This window comes from Myxine glutinosa, chromosome 1 (assembly GCF_964187855.1).
Source record: "Myxine glutinosa chromosome 1, kmMyxGlut1.1, whole genome shotgun sequence".
In the NCBI taxonomy this organism is placed as follows: domain Eukaryota; kingdom Metazoa; phylum Chordata; class Myxini; order Myxiniformes; family Myxinidae; genus Myxine; species Myxine glutinosa.
In genome coordinates, this window is record NC_136261.1 from 269,147,258 (window position 1) to 269,164,897 (window position 17,640).

At 42.1% G+C, this 17,640-nt stretch overlaps 1 protein-coding gene across 1 annotated transcript in view; it reads left to right on the plus strand.

Moving 5' to 3' along the window:
- Positions 1–17,640, plus strand: part of RAB3GAP1 (RAB3 GTPase activating protein catalytic subunit 1) — an 87,420-nt gene that overhangs the window by 7,195 nt on the left and 62,585 nt on the right. Inside the window, exons 3-5 of the mRNA XM_068131591.2 lie at positions 8,077–8,152; positions 13,756–13,897; positions 14,076–14,154. Of these exons, the coding sequence (XP_067987692.2) occupies positions 8,077–8,152; positions 13,756–13,897; positions 14,076–14,154 (297 nt within the window). The remainder of the gene's footprint in view (positions 1–8,076; positions 8,153–13,755; positions 13,898–14,075; positions 14,155–17,640) is intronic.

The window sequence follows — 17,640 nt, forward strand, 5'->3', positions numbered from 1 at the left end:
CCAAGTAATAGAAGGTTCCAAATAATGGAAGGCTCCAAATAATTGAAGGCTCCAAATAATAGAAGGCTCCAAGTAATAGAAGGCTCCAAATAATAGAAGGTTCCAAATAATAGAAGGCTCCAAGTAATAGAAGGCTCCAAGTAATAGAAGGCTCCAAGTAATAGAAGGCTCCAAATAATAGAAGATTCCAAATAATAGAAGGCTCCAAAAATTAGAAGGCTCCAAGTAATAGAAGGCTCCAAGTAATAGAAGGCTCCAAGTAATAGAAGGCTCCAAGTAATAGAAGGCTCCAAATAATGGAGAAGGCTCCAAATAATGGAAGGCTCAAAATAATAGAACTCTCCAATTAATAGAATGCTCCAAATAATAGAAGGCTCCAAATAATAGAAGGCTCAAAGTAATAGAAGGTTCCAAATAATGGAAGGCTCCAAGTAATAGAAGGCTCCAAATAATAGAAGGCTCCAAGTAATAGAAGGTTCCAAATATTAGAAGGCTCCAAATAATAGAATGCTCCAAATAATAGAATGCTCCAAATAATGGAAGGCTCCAAATAATAGAAGGCTCCAAATAATAGAAGGCTCCAAATATTAGAAGGCTCCAAATAATAGAAGGCTCCAAATAATAGAAGGCTCCAAATAATAGAAGGCTCCAAGTAATAGAAGGCTCCAAATAATAGAAGGCTCCAAATAATAGAATGCTCCAAATAATAGAAGGCTCCAAATAATAGAAGGCTCCAAATAATAGAAGACTCCAAATAATAGAAGGCTCCAAATAATAGAATGCTCCAAATAATAGAATGCTCCAAATAATAGAATGCTCCAAATAATAGAAGGCTCCAAATAATAGAAGGCTCCAAATAATAGAAGACTCCAAATAATAGAAGGCTCCAAATAATAGAAGGCTCCAAGTAATAGAAGGCTCCAAATAATAGAAGGCTCCAAATAATAGAAGGCTCCAAATAATAGAAGGCTCCAAGTAATAGAAGGCTCCAAGTAATAGAAGGCTCCAAATAATAGAATGCTCCAAGTATAGAATGCTCCAAGTAATAGAAGGCTCCAAATAATAGAAGGCTCCAAGTAATAGAAGGTTCCAAATAATAGAAGGCTACAAATAATAGAAGGCTCCAAATAATAGAAGGCTCCAAGTAATAGAAGGCTCCAAGTAATAGAAGGCTCCAAGTAATAGAAGGCTCCAAGTCATAGAAGGCTCCAAGTAATAGAAGGCTCCAAATAATAGAAGGCTCCAAATAATAGAAGATTCCAAATAATAGAAGGCTCCAAGTAATAGAAGGCTCCAAGTAATAGAAGGCTCCAAATAATAGAAGGTTCCAAATAATAGAAGGCTCCAAGTAATAGAAGGCTCCAAATAATAGAAGGCTCCAAATAATAGAAGGCTCCAAATAATAGAAGGTTCCAAATAATAGAAGGTTCCAAATAATAGAAGGTTCCAAATAATAGAAGGCTCCAAGTAATAGAAGGCTCCAAATAATAGAAGGCTCCAAGTAATAGAAGGCTCCAAATAATAGAAGGTTCCAAATAATAGAAGGCTCCAAATAATAGAAGGCTCCAAGTAATAGAAGGCTCAAAATAATAGAAGGCTCCAAGTAATTAATAGAAGGCTCCAAATAATAGAAGGCTCCAAATAATAGAAGGCTCCAAATAATAGAAGGCTCCAAGTAATAGAAGGCTCCAAGTAATAGAAGGCTCCAAGTAATAGAAGGCTCCAAATAATAGAAGGCTCCAAGTAATAGAAGGCTCCAAATAATAGAAGGCTCCAAGTAATAGAAGGCTGCAAGTAATAGAAGGCTCAAAATAATAGAAGGCTCCAAATAATAGAAGGCTCCAAATAATAGAAGGCTCCAAGTAATAGAAGGCTCCAAGTAATAGAAGGCTCCAAATAATAGAAGGCTCCAAGTAATAGAAGGCTCCAAATAATAGAAGGCTCCAAGTAATAGAAGGCTGCAAGTAATAGAAGGCTCAAAATAATAGAAGGCTCCAAATAATAGAAGGCTCCAAATAATAGAAGGCTCCAAGTAATAGAAGGCTCCAAGTAATAGAAGGCTCCAAGTAATAGAAGGCTCCAAATAATAGAAGGCTCCAAGTAATAGAAGGCTCCAAGTAATAGAAGGCTCCAAGTAATAGAAGGCTCCAAATAATAAAAGGTTCCAAATAATAGAAGGCTCCAAATAATAGAAGGCTCCAAGTAATAGAAGGCTCCAAGTAATAGAAGGCTCCAAGTAATAGAAGGCTCAAAATAATAGAAGGCTCCAAGTAATTAATAGAAGGCTCCAAATAATAGAAGGCTCCAAGTAATAGAAGGCTCCAAGTAATAGAAGGCTCCAAGTAATAGAAGGCTCCAAATAATAGAAGGCTCCAAGTAATAGAAGGCTCCAAGTAATAGAAGGCTCCAAGTAATAGAAGGCTCCAAATAATAGAAGGCTCCAAGTAATAGAAGGCTCCAAGTAATAGAAGGCTCCAAGTAATAGAAGGCTCCAAATAATAGAAGGCTCCAAGTAATAGAAGGCTCCAAGTAATAGAAGGCTCCAAATAATAGAAGGCTCCAAGTAATAGAAGGCTCCAAGTAATAGAAGGCTCAAAATAATAGAAGGCTCCAAGTAATTAATAGAAGGCTCCAAATAATAGAAGGCTCCAAATAATAGAAGGCTCCAAGTAATAGAAGGCTCCAAGTAATAGAAGGCTCCAAGTAATAGAAGGCTCCAAATAATAGAAGGCTCCAAATAATAGAAGGCTCCAAATAATAGAAGGCTCCAAATAATAGAAGGCTCCAAATAATAGAAGGCTCCAAGTAATAGAAGGCTCCAAGTAATAGAAGGCTCCAAGTAATAGAAGACTCCAAGTAATAGAAGGCTCCAAATAATAGAAGACTCCAAGTAATAGAAGGCTCCAAATAATAGAAGACTCCAAGTAATAGAAGGCTCCAAGTAATAGAAGGCTCCAAGTAATAGAAGGCTCCAAGTAATAGAAGGCTCCACGTAATAGAAGGCTCCAAATAATAGAAGGCTCCAAGTAATAGAAGGCTCCAAATAATAGAAGACTCCAATTAATAGAAGGCTCTAAATAATAGAAGGCTCCAAATAATAGAAGGCTCCAAGTAATAGAAGGCTCCAAATAATAGAAGGCTCCAAGTAATAGAAGGCTCCAAGTAATAGAAGGCTCCAAGTAATAGAAGGCTCCAAATAATAGAATGCTCCAAGTAATAGAAGGCTCCAAGTAATAGAAGGCTCCAAGTAATAGAATGCTCCAAGTAATAGAATGCTCCAAGTAATAGAAGGCTCCAAGTAATAGAAGGCTCCAAGTAATAGAAGGCTCCAAGTAATAGAAGGCTCCAAGTAATAGAATGCTCCAAGTAATAGAAGGCTCCAAGTAATAGAAGGCTCCAAGTAATAGAAGGCTCCAAGTAATAGAATGCTCCAAGTAATAGAAGGCTCCAAGTAATAGAAGGCTCCAAGTAATAGAAGGCTCCAAATAATAGAATGCTCCAAGTAATAGAAGGCTCCAAATAATAGAATGCTCCAAGTAATAGAAGGCTCCAAATAATAGAATGCTCCAAGTAATAGAAGGCTCCAAGTAATAGAAGGCTCCAAGTAATAGAAGGCTCCAAGTAATAGAAGGCTCCAAGTAATAGAAGGCTCCAAGTAATAGAAGGCAGACCAAAGGGGAAACGGATTACAATGAATATATGCATCGAGCTCAACGTGGGGAGAAATACTTGCAGATCATTGGAGAGGGTCTTGGTGGGTGTAAAAAAAACTTCAAAATAGTAATGGGGAAAACGACGAGGTGTCAGTGGAGACCAGACCTCGATTTATTATTATTAGCTCACGTGGAACGAAGTACAGGGGAGCTTATGCGATGGCGCGTCGTCCGTTCGTCAGTTCGTCCATAAACATTTGAAACTTCTTCTCTGAAACTGCTGATGGGATTGCCACCACATTTGGCACAAATTATATTTGTTGTGTTTTGACTAAAGTTTGTTCACGGCATTAACAAAAAATTGGGGTCTAAGAGGGTCTACCGGGGGTCAAATTGGATCCAGGTTTGACCCCCCAAAATAGGTATTTGCTTTCTTCTCAGAAACTACATTTGCAATTTCAATGATACTTCACCACAACCTTCATCACCCGTGATGTACCAATGTTTGGTCGAGGCATTAGAAAAATTTGGGTCTGAGGAGGTATACTGGGTTGGGGGAGGGAGGGGGTGGGGTGCCCCCCCAAAATAGGTATTTTTTTTGTTTGTTTGTATTTTTTGTTTGTTTGATTAAAGTCTTATGATTATGTTAGTATGATTCTACATGCTGCCCTGTCTTCTCGCAACCATTGAAATTGGTTTAAAATACCTTTAGTCAGTGTAGTATACTGTTTATTCTTCCAGGTGAGCGCCAGGGGTATTGCACCTATGTTTATTATTTATCCAAGCAAGTTGTCCGTGCCCGCACTGCATTCTAAACGTGGTTGGGATGGAGGTGGCAAAATGCAAATTGTGTCCTCTGTCATTGAGCCGGAAAACTTGGAGCAACAATTCACATTTAATGCTGCATCTGATGCAGTTTAAATGCTCTAATTGTGGCGAGGTGCTCCAATTTAAACTGTCTGTTCAATTATATGTGGCTTTTTGATGCCTGGGGTCCATAATAAAAACTTGTATTGGTGTCAAAGCCAGTGACCAATTGAAAATTTTAATGGTAAGATTGATCAAAGGCTCGTGTTGGAGCTTGTACATAAATCATGTGAAGATGAAGACCCTTGAAGATATTTGTGTACTTTTACGTTAATTACAAAGACCGTACTAGATTATGGACAAAAAATAGTTGGTGTACGAGATTTCATCCTAGATTTCATCATCCTATCCTCCTATATCAAATAAGGCAATTCCCCATATATGTGTATGTATGGATGTGCATCTGAAAATCATAGAAACAAGCGTTACGCCTAGGTCCCCGGTCGGTGAAGTGATGTGAGTTGACAAAGTGGAAGACGCAAGGCGGCCATCTTGTATTTTGACGTGGCGACCCAATTTTCAAGAGCGTTCTTCCAATAGCCTGGCGTTGGCTTAGCGGTTAGGGTGCCGGCTTGGGATCCTAGAATCCTGGGTTCGAATCCCGGTCGATCGCTGAATTAACGCCAGGGGGGATGACTCAGCCTGTCATCCTTCCGAGGTCGGCAAATTGAGTACCAGCTTGCTGGGATGAATGATCACGGTGTGTACCCCGATTCAGAATAGGCACACTGTATCCCTGTGCATCCTAAGAGCGTGACCAAGGGTTGGCATCAGGAAGGGCATCCGGCCATAAAAACATTGCCTCAAAACAGGGAACCACGATTGTCATGGGGCCCGCAAGGCTAACCCCCGCTGTAGCGGGGACAAATGGCCTTAAAACGATCATTCATTCATTCATTCATTCTTATGCGTAGATACATCCACACACCAGATTAGAAGTTAGTAGTTCGTTTATTTTTCAAGATATTTAGCTCACAAGGTTCAGACATATATATGGTGGCGGCCATCTTGGATTTTGACGTGGCGACCCAATTTTCAATAGCGTTCTTCCTTATGCATAGATACTCCCACACACCAGATTAGAAGTTGGTACTTCGCTTATTTTTCAAGATATTCCGCTCACAAGGTTCAGACATACATGGCGGTGGCCATCTTGGATTTTCACGTGGGTTGCACCCACACACCAAATTAGAATTCGGTCCTTCGCTTACGCACGCCCAAACGGACGGACGGACGCACGCACGCACGGACGGACGCACACACGGACGGAGGGGAAAACCATAGTCCCCCTTTCGCTCCACGGTGCGACGGGGGTCAAAAAGCGAGAGGTTCGAGTCGTCTCTCTGGACTATCTCTCAAGCCTTCGATGCTCCCTGACATGCAGCCTTGTTTTATATTTTTCTCTCCTTTGGTATCGAGGGTCCTCTCCTCAATTGGTTGTCTGATTTCCTATGTGAATGAAAACAGCAGGTAGCCCTTGATGATTGCCTTTCCCATGACCTTTCCCTTCAGGCTGGGGTTCCACCAGGCAATGTCTTGGAACCTGCATTATCTATCTGTCTGATTCTCTTGAAAACTTAATTTACCACTTTGCCGATGACGATGCCCTCTGCAGAACGATACATAACAGTTGTGAAAGGTTGGTTGCCGCTGAATCCCTTTAATCAGACCTGGACAAGGCAATGCGTTGGCCCAGCTACTTGGAACATGACATTCAATGCCAGCTAGTCACATGCTCTCACAGTCTCTCCACAAGGATCGGCAATCAAACTATGCACTGGACAGCCACTGGAAGAGTTGCTCTCCCAGGAACTCAACCGCCTCGCTATCTGCTGTAACCTTTAATGGGAAGATCATATCCCCAAGCTATTGTCAAAGGCTAGTTGTCATCTGGGTGTTCTCCTTGGAGCTAAGACATGCCTTACAATCACTGACTTCATCATGGTGTATGAGGCCTTGATCCTCCTGCCCTCTTATATCTCTGCCCTCCCAAAGCTACCTTAGGTCATGCCCACTCCTCAAAAAACCCTTGCCTGCTAGCCTACCTTCCCTAAATCTAAGCTGTTTGCCCACCTGCATTAATTTGCCTCCTTTTTATCTCTATTGTGGATCATCTCTCTTTGTCCATTGTCTCGTCCTCATTTTAGTCCTTCACATTCACTGCCAATACGACCTCATGCGCTCACCCATGCACATCTATGATCTCTTCAATATACGCTGATTATTTCTCATTCTGTTCCCTTTCAGGCCACTGTTACCCGGCTTTATTTTAGTCCTCCTTTCACTCATTGCTTATGTTCATCCCGTATAATTTGTGAACATGCAACCCTATGTCATTTACCACCGTCATGAGTCTAGAACCTTGTATTTCCAAAAAAAAAGGAAATATTAAGTAGGCTATACCCATCGCCCGACCAAACATACCTGGAAGCCTGGAGGAAAGTGTGTGATTGTTGTTAGTTGCTTCCCTTGATTGTAACCCTCACTCCAGGAAGTGTACTAGCCTGGCGTTGGCTTAGCGGTTAGGGTGCCGGCTTGGGATCCTCGGATCCTGGGTTCGAATCCCGGTCGATTGCTAAATTAACGCCAGGGGGGTTGACTCAGCCTGTCATCCTTCCGAGGTCGGCAAATTGAGTACCAGCTTGCTGGGATGAATGATCCCGGTGTGTACCCCGATTCAGCATAGGTACATCGTATCCCTGCGCATCGTAAGAGCGTGACCAAGGGTTGGCGTCAGGAAGGGCATCCGGCCATAAAAACATTGCCTCAAACAAGGAACCATGATTGTCATGGGGCCCGCAAGGCTAACCCCCGCTCTAGCGGGGAAAAATGGCCTTAAAACGATCATTCATTCATTCATTCACTCCAGGAAGTGTGTGAGCAAGGAAATGCTTGCATAACCACTCACATAAATCCATTTAATAGTATATTATGCCATTGCGATGTAAAAAGGAGCATAACCCCAATGATAACGGTGGGACTTTATTCTGAACCCAAACGATTCCATGTTTCTACGTGTGGCCAGAAATGCGCTGTGATTCAGATATAACATAGCTGCGTGTCAGAGCTGGAGTATCAGGTTGAGGGAGCTTTTAGACCTCAAATCAAATGCTGTTTGATGTCTAGTCTGCTCTTTCCTGTTTATTTCAAATTGGTGGAATAATATTTGTGCAAATTGTTGGTTTCCTGTGCCTCTTTCTGATTTCTGAACAGAGTAATCCTAGCCACCTCATCTCGATGTAAAAATACACGTGCACACACACACGCACAATCGCACATACATACATACATACATACATACATACATACATACATAGTTACATTCATACATAGTTACATTCATACATACATGCAGATATATATATATATATAATTTGTTCTCAGCTCCATGTACATTGTCTGACAACCCTCCAAAGGCACTCTGTGTTTCATCTTATTAAAAATCTTCTTCTTGAGTATTCTTAATCATGGTCGCATCCAAAATAAAGTGTTAGACATTTAAATTGTTATGTGATGTGTTCTTTAATCAAATTGAATGATATAATTCTCATCACAGATTTATTTCTCGCCTTGAGGAAGTCCTCAATGACTGGAAGCTTATTGGATTGGTTCGCTCCAAGCCAGTTGGAAAGGTAACGCTTCTCTTGATATGTGGGTTCGGTAATTGTGTTGGTGCCTTTTTCTATCGTATGCTAACAGCTTATAAAATCTCTGTGGACACACATATTAATTTAGATTCAGCAAAAGTTTCTTTAAAAAAGCGAAAGCATTCCGCACCCGGCGATGACACGCTGAAAGGGCGAACTCAGGTTCCACTACGTTTTTTTTTATTGTTTGTTTGTTTTCTTGTTTGGCCAGGTGATATCTCAGCCATACTTTGAGCTAGGAAGCTGAATTTGGGCACAATAGTGAACAAGTGATTTGGCAAAAACGGTATTTTTTGTTTTTGATTAATCGATGAATTCATGAATTACTTAATTATTATCGATTTATTAATTAATTAATTATTTTCTTTCGCATCTAGGAATTATCTCAAGCACCTTTTGAGATAGGAAACTGATATTTGGACATGACAATGGCCAAGTGATTTGACTGTAAGGGGTATTTTTGATTTATTGATTAAGCAATTCATCGATTAAATATTAAAATTTTGATTAATTACTTAATTTTCAAAAACTTTACAGATTCATATGAAACAGTGGTGGTAAAGGTATGCTATTAGCCAATTGATTAAGAAATTAATTATTTTATGATTATTATTTATTTATTTTATTCAAGCAATTAATCAATTAATCAATCAATTATTGTACCCTCACTCCAGGAAGCTCTCTCCAAATTCTCCCTCCAAATTCTCCCAAATTCTCCCTCCAAATCTCTCCAAACCGCTCCCTCCAAATTCTGTCTCCATGTGCTGCACAGCGGCATCGCCAGCTGCTGAAGGCTCCCCGGCAATGTCGCACGCAAGATTATGTTATTTATTTAATTGCCATGGGGGCGATGTACTTTGAATGTAGATCTACTTGTGGATTGGTCATTTTTCCAATATTTTCCACTTACACATACAATTTTGGCAACCCAACCACCTTCCCCATTCCCACTGAAAGTCCTTCCCCCACTCCCCTCCACCCCTCCCCGCCCCCCCCCAGAGCCTCAACCACCTCCTCCCAACTCTGTCCCATCCTTGCTTCCCCCCCCCCCTCCCCTCCTCTTCCCCCACAAAACCCCAAGTCCTCAACCTCCCCAAACCACCCCTGCGGACTTCAATCCTCTCCCTTCTTCGGGCCTTAAAACTCATTCCCACCACAACTACTCAACCCCCATTCCCCGCCCACCAACAGTCCTCAGCTCCCCCAAACAATATAAGTTTAGTGTTCTCCACTCTCTTATCATGCTATCACCGACTCCACAGAAACCTTTCAAAGTCACCTGTCTAACTCATAATTTTAAGAGGAAATAGTCGGAAATGATATCAAGGCCCCTTGTAACCTCCGCTGTAAAAACGTTGCTTGAAAGAATTCCACAAAGTTATTTGGCAAGTGTATAAACAACAGAAAGCTGCCTTGATCTCTGAGGCCTATCTTCACAAGGCCCTTGATGTCTATCGGTTCAAAATCATTTTCACTGTTGTTTTGGTCATTTTACACTGAAGGGAAAACTTGTAGGGAGGGCTTGGGTGGTGTTTGTGAATATGACATCTTTGATTTTGCATAACAATAATCAACAACATGGCGGCCGCAGTACAGATATTGTGGGTGGAGTCAGGCGAACTGTCCAATCAATGGGTGGAACCCGGACGCCTGCACGGCTCCTTCTATAGGATAGATCGGATCATTAAAAGGTTACGTGATACATGTTTCCTTCATAAGAAAATACATTGTTTTTCATATGGTTAGGGGAGAAGCTATCTCATCTCGCAATCTCCAAAAACGGTATCCTTGCAAGCTTTGCGTTGAAACTTTTTTTTCATGTTTTTCCATCCAAAGGATCCATTTATATTTCAATTGATCATGTTCTTCATACAGGGGCGAATCCAGGGGCGAATACAATACAGGGGCGAACCCCATCATACAGGGGCGAATCCAGGAATTTAAAGACGGACGTATTGGGGAGGGGGAGAGAGGAAGGAGGTGTAAGCACCAATCTATAGTGCTGAATGGGGAGAGGGGTCTGTGTGTGTGTGGGGGGGCAGGGGGGAGCAAGGGGGGGGGGGGGTGGTGGTCATGGGGTTCCCGCATTAATTTTTTTTATTTAAGATTGATCGTTGGAAACGGCCTTTCCTGCATTCTTGAAAGTTTCTGCAGTTCCTCGCGTTCTTCCCTGGCCCGACAGTTCAGCAAATTCACAATAACTAATGGGAATAACCATGAGGATGTACTCACCAGAGAAGACTTATGCAGCCATTTCTTTGTCAAAACACGAATGACTGCACTGTGGTCACAACCTGAGACAAAATCTGATAACGGGTCGATTGGGAAACGTGCATTTAAAGCACTCATAAACGATGAGCAGCACAATTGTGAAACACACAATTAATGCGCTAATAAAATATTAACTCAGCACCTCTCACCAGATGTGTATCATATAAACACACATATAATTGCCTCACACATGACGAAAAAGTTGAATGGTGTGCACCCCTCTATATCTGTCACTGGACTACATCCAATATCACAGCATATAATTTATTGTCAAAAATCCGAAGGGGGTGGGGAGGGGTGTGCACTCCCCCCTCCCCTGGATCCACCTATTATATAGGTGTTAAAATTGCATTACTTATGTGACTACTGACATAATGCTGAATCCAATATGTACTAGCAATAGGTGTCCACAACCATCCTTGACCATGTTGTGGAACGTCAGCCGATGCCCTCACTCTTCCACCCTCACTTGTTCACCTTTATTCGTTTTTAAATTCTTTCTCTCCACACTTGCTTGAGTGATTATCACAAAACTTTCAACATAAAAGCTCCTACCCATGGATAATTTTTTAAACAAAATTACTTGATGATTGGATGGAAAATGCGGCTGGCATTTTAAAAAGTCTGTTTTCAGTAAGCATGGGTTTCAGGGTGTTTCACTTATCAAGAACAAACAGCCTCGACTTTGCTTCACTTGGCCTCAGCTGAATTAATGATAGCTCATTCATGTGGGAATGTAAATGAAAAATCTTTTTCTTGACAATATGCTCTATAAATAGTGTTATTTTGTGAGCAGAACCTCAAATTTATTTTTCAATGTATTGGTGGTAACCCTGATGAGATCAGTGAGTAAATCCACATTGCCTGCTTCAATACGTTACTGATGCATCATTAAAGCTTGCATGCTTGCATCACTGATTCCCAAAGCCTGCCTAAGAAGCACAGGCCATGAGGATGTACCGTTCCTTGTATGTTGATGGAAAAGAATAAAACAAGAGGGAGAATTGCTTTGCAATACATGCCCCTTACCATGTTTCAGTTCAATATCAGTGAATACATCCCTTTATTTGGGTGGTGTATAATGCTGCATTTGGTGAAAATAATAAAAAATAACCCGATGTACATACATGAAGCAAAAGCGTGTGTACGGCTTATGTGCATATATAATACAGGGTGTTTATAAAGTCCCTATCTATTTCACTTAAATAGATAGGGACGTTATAGACACCCTGTATATCGTGGGTATACCTGGTGTATATGTATACCTGGGTTCATTGCACTGGGTCATGGACTAACACCCATGCCTGAGGCCTGGCGATCTGCCGAACATAATAAAAACTAGAACGGCACTCGGTAGAGAGCATGCCTCTGTCAGGCATAACAGTTTACATTTTGTATCCAACTTATGGGTTGGATCTGGATCCGGACCTAAACCCAAAGCTAATCAGCTTGTTATCGTCACCTATCCAACTCATTCACCAAGTTTTGTCATAAGTCATCCACAACTTTTTGAAATATCATGCTGTATATCCTTTTTGGCCCATCACTCAATGGTGAAGAAGCATTAATAAATTAAAAATGTTCGTATCCGGATCCAAATTTTGATCTTCACAAAAACATAATTGATTCGTCCTTGTTGCACACGCAAACTATCCACCAAGTTTCGTCCAAATCCGTCCATTGTAGCGGTTACCGGAAGCATGACACAATCACCTTGCACCGGCCGATGACGTAACCGGCGGGCGGTTACTTGCCCTGACTCGCCCGGACGTGTCCGGACTTGCCTTGCCCGGGCGGACTCTCGATTTGCATACCACGCCCCGTTGAGAGGCGTGGCTGACTTATTTGCATACCACGCCCCGCCTGAGAGGCGTGGCTTTTGTGTGGTGAACTTTTGATATAAATTGCCGCCCGTGTTAACGGGCTATTCAGTGCTCTTGAGTTCTTTCGAGTTGAGCTAGAATAAATAGCTCAGTGAAACTTCGTTCCTGGTGTCGTCCATTTTGTCCGGCTTTATCGTGCGAGCATAGCTCCACACCATAACGTTTTGAGATATAGTGCTATATATTGGTTACAGCCCTATCATTCAGTGGCGAAGAATCACTTTAAAAATTCTCATATCCAGATCCGGATTAGGATCTCTACCAAAATTGAATCGATTTGTCCTTGTCACACACCATACCTGTCTACCAAATTTTGTCCGAATCCGTCCACACCTTTTTTGAGATATCGCTCGATATATCGTTTTTTGCCCTATCTCTCAATGGAGAAGAACCATTTAAAAAATTTCTCCTATCTGGATCCGGCTTTGATCTTCACCAAAATCGAATCATTTCGCCTTTGTTACATACCCAACATGTCCACCAAATTTTGTCCGAATCCGTCAACATCTTTTTGAGATATCCTGTTCACAGACAGACAGACAGAAAAACAGATATGGGTGAAAACATAACCTCCATCTACCTTTGGTGGCAGAGGTAATAACCCGATGTACATACGTACATGAAGCAAAAACATCCTTTTGGCTTATGAGCATATGCAATACATTGTGGTTATATACCTCAAATCATTAAAATTGCACTGGGGCATGGACTAACACTAAGGCCTGAGGCCTGCGAGTCTGTGCTGCCTCATGGAATGGCAGCACATGGATTTAATTGACGTGGAGTCAGGCCGGCTGTCCAGCCAATGCATGTAAAGCAGCTTGGTGGAGTCAGGGTAGCTGAAAACTGACCCATGGATAATATGTGATATTTCCCAAGTTCCAAAAGGGCAGATCTCCATGTAAAATTGTGGAAATGCCCCAAAACTCAAAATTGTCCTGTAACTTATAATAAAGCCATGTACCAAGCTTCAGTTGAATATGTTAAAGGGTATGGGAAAAAGTCTATAAACCACAGGTGGGACGGACAAGCCGACGGACGCACGGACATACATCTGGAGAGCAAACCTGTGGTCCCCTCCGGTGAAACCAGTAGGACTAATAAATGCCATTGTGGCTTAAAATTTTAAAATAACTCCAAACTAACACCGCTTCACAATACATACTGATGATGTTCAGTGCAGCTGTACACACAGAAGCATGTAAGCCAGAGAGCTAGCTGACAGATAACCACACCTGGTTATTTGTCAGCTACCTCTGATATTCCAAGGAAAAGGGTTAAAGTTGAAATAATTTTGGTTAAAACAATAACCTTCGCACATACAGCCTAGGCAGTGTAAGCAGGCCAGTAGTGCAATGACCACATGATTGATTTCCTTTTCTGGCCTACATCTTGGTGGCTATTTCCCAGATAATTCCACCATTTATCTTACAGGGTGAGTTCCTGAAGGGAACATGGGAGGAGAAGTCTCAGGAGATTTTTTTTGCCAACTTTAAGTTCATGATTAACCACCATTCCCTGAAGCAAGATGTGCCAGAGAAAATGGATGACCAGGCTCCAGATGAAGATAGTGAAGGTAAGTGTAAAACATCATGACACTCGCGTGTTTGGACTCGAGAGGTCCATTTGAAGTGTATATTTTGTCTTTGATGTGTTTTGTCACATGTCATGACAGCGAGTCACCACTTAGTGAAACATTTTGAAAAACTGTGTCACATTTAGTGACATTTTGATCTCCCTTGTCTTCTTTGCAGATGCTCTACCTGAAGCTATGCTGGACCTAATGTCTATGGATAACGACTTTACTCCACGAGCACATTGCCTTGTCCGTTGGTAATGCAAAACGATCTGAATAAGCACGCATTCAGGATCAGGGCTGTGCAGTTCAAGTAACATGTTGTATAATCTGAAAATTGGGTTATTGTTCTTTTTCGTTTGTATTTGTCAGTTGAATACGTTTTCAATGATCCCTGATGTGGAAACCTGTTTTCTCCATGGTAGTCAAGATGCACCTATACGAGTATTAGGAGATATTTGCCTTTTACATTTATATAAATAGTTAATTTTCAATTTGTTCCCCCAAAGCCTCCCCGACTCCCCATTTTGTATTGAACCGCAAATACAGAATTACAAACCCCGCCTCTTCCCTCCATGGTGTAGATCCCACATGGCCTTTAATAACAATTATCCCTCTTAGTACCACGAATCAATAATGAATAGATTAAAATCGGATACTCCTCCGTGACCCTTTTAGTACGCGTCTTTAGTGTTCTGATCCGAGTACACAGTTCATGTACTGGGATTCCAAATTACCACTCTCCATATTCTTCTTATTATTATTCTTTAACAGCAATAATTATTCCCGCATTATTGTGGGGTTGGTCGGGCGAAGCTTGGCCCAAGGCTTTCACGAACCTGTTGGCCATGCCTGACATTTGACTAAGGTTAGAGCAGCAATTTGGAAATTGTTCATGGTGACGACGATAGCTCGCCTACTCTTCACGAAAGACACCTTGGGAACTTTAACGTCCACCAACTAATCCTGGCAGACGGGATGCCCTTTTAACTGTCCATTGGATTGACGACACACACATTGATGTATCACGCTACATGTGAAACACCGGGATGACAGTTTATAGCTGGGACGACATTTGATCTCAAAATAGACAGCATAGAAGCGAGTGTGCGTATCTCTAGGCTACCCTACCGCTCTAAAATGCTCTATATTGTGTTGATTTATTCATTGTCTACTTGTATCTTAGAAACCAGAATATAAGACCTGTCGCTTCGCTGACGGAAATACCAATCTTTTCTGCGATGGCTAATCTGTGGGGCAAGAAAAAAAAGGATTCCTGGGAGATCCTGCTCTCCATGCAGGGATAACCGACGTCAGGTGTTGGCATTTGCAGTTTTGACACGTGTGTCCATGTACCCATAAAAATAAGAAATTTTAAACAATTTCTTATTTTTTTGGATTAAAACTCTCCCGGGAGTTACCCGAATCCATTGATTGAAATTGGATTTATTGATTTTACCGAATTTTACCGATTTTGCCGAAAGACCGAATTGGATTTATTGAAATCCGTTAATCCGTTCTGAAGTTATAACACGACAAACAGACAGACACGGCTCCTTTTATAATATAGATTGTACAAGAAACTTCAATGCAGGAAGAGATATTAGGCCCATCAAGCTTGAGCAATCATGCCAATATCTTAGTACTCCCCCATCCCCACTAATTTCAGATACCTATCAAAATGAATTTCAAAACTATCCACTGACTCTACTGCCATTACCCTTGTGGGGAGACCTTTCTATGCATTCATCACTCTCTGAGGGAAGACCCCTGCTCTCGAGTTACTACTGTCCTAACTCTCCTCTTTACTCTTAAACTGTGTCCCCTTGTCTTGCCAGTGTCCATTCTGCTGAAAAAAAATTATTCTCCACTTATTTTGTCTCTACCCTTCATTATCTTAAACATCTCCATCAGATCCCTTCATTCACAATCACTTCCTTTATAATGTAAAAAGTCCTATGTTGAACCCTCTCTTTGTTAGCTATGTCTGTCCTCAGAGGCTGTGACAAACTGTATAATATTGTTGCGGATTCGGGGTTCGGCACTCCCGTTACCAAGGGGGGGGGGGGGGGGGAGAGGGGGGAGGGTTAATCCCCTTGTCTTTTAAGCTGGCCGTCCCCCGATCCTGGAAACTATAACGCTCCTCTGCGGTCGAGACTGGCCAGGGTGATTGGTCAATGGAGGTCCCAAATACCTGAGTACCAATCTCTCCGCAAAGCAGGGAGATAATTCCCGCTTGGACCACGGACAAGATGGAATTTGCCGAGCGGTTAGCAATCCGAAGCCCGAGCCATTAACAAAAGGACTAACCCGATCCTAAGCGGTTGGCCAAATCGTGCCGCGGGTACCCAATGGACAGAAAAGACTAAGACGATCGAATGAAACAAGAAACCAAAGTGTAAAGGAAGAACACAGGAATTTATTAACAACAATAATTAAAGAGGAAACGAAAGGAAGATTGTACAAGGGAAGAAGAAGAAGCAGAACACAGTGCAGTCTTAAACAGTCTTAATTATCACGCCCCAGGACGACACAAACAGACTTACACGTAGGGGTAATGATGGCAGGGAAGGAAGGTCCAAGCAGATGGACAGCGTGGGCCCCGGCTCCGATCCACGCTCCACCCCGGTTCACGCTCCAGTTCCGATCCACGTTCCGGTTCCGCGGCGAAACCCAGCAGGCAGCGGTGTTCGTGTCTTGTTGGAATGCGAGCGGACCTTATTTGTCGGGGTTCATATATCGGGGAAGGTATTCGGCTTTCTCCCTCTCTCTCTGAACATGCATGAAGGGCCGAAGTTCAACAGAAGTCCCCGGGGAAGTTTTACGCGCAGCTCCAGCCAGAAGTCCGTGGCGAGAAGCAGTCCAACAAGTAGTCCATCAAAGGGCTCTGCACGGGTGCTTATATCGTGCGCTTTTAGATCAAGCCACGTATCCTCGCACTCCGCCCACCGGTGAGCTCACCTCAGCCTTCGTTGGTTCGCGAGGGCTCACCGGCTCCGCCCCTAACAGGGCCACGCCTCGTTCTGAGCGCTCCGCCCCCTTCTTCTCCGGCTTGACCACGTGCGTAATGGCGTTTGGAGCCAGGCAGCGAATGCTGCTGGCAAGCAAAGGCGCGTAACCACAACTTGGACAGAGTCAAGCCGCAAAATGAATGGGATTGAAGGACCTATCTTATTTAATTAATGCAACGCAGATTCCAGCTATTGGAAACAGAGCCTTACCTAAAACACATACTAATGAAATAACTAGAGTTCCTATGGTGCCCTACGTGTTGTATACGGACTAATTAGGGTGCGACCTTTAACCTTTAGAAGATGGGAATATTTACAGGGAATTATTTACCATGGATTATTATTTACAAGTGCCGGTTCTAAAAACCGTAACAATATATTCTAGATGAAGCCTCACTCGATTCCTGTACAGAGTTATCACTACCTTTTTAATTTGTAATTTATCAACCTACGAATACAACCTAAAACCCTGTTAGCTTTAACTATGTCTGTCTGTCACTGTACTGTTTGCTTACCCCCTTCTTCCATACCCCTCCCCCCCCCCATATGTATTGATAATCCCAGATCCTTCTCCTGTGTGACATGTTCCAAGATTGCCCTTTGCATTATGTAGTCCCTATTTTCATTATTCTTACCAAACCCCAGCACCTTGCATTTCCTTTGGAAAGCCGACTCTTAACCCCACTATTCTAAATCGTTGATGTAAATGATGAATAATAATGGTCCTGGTAC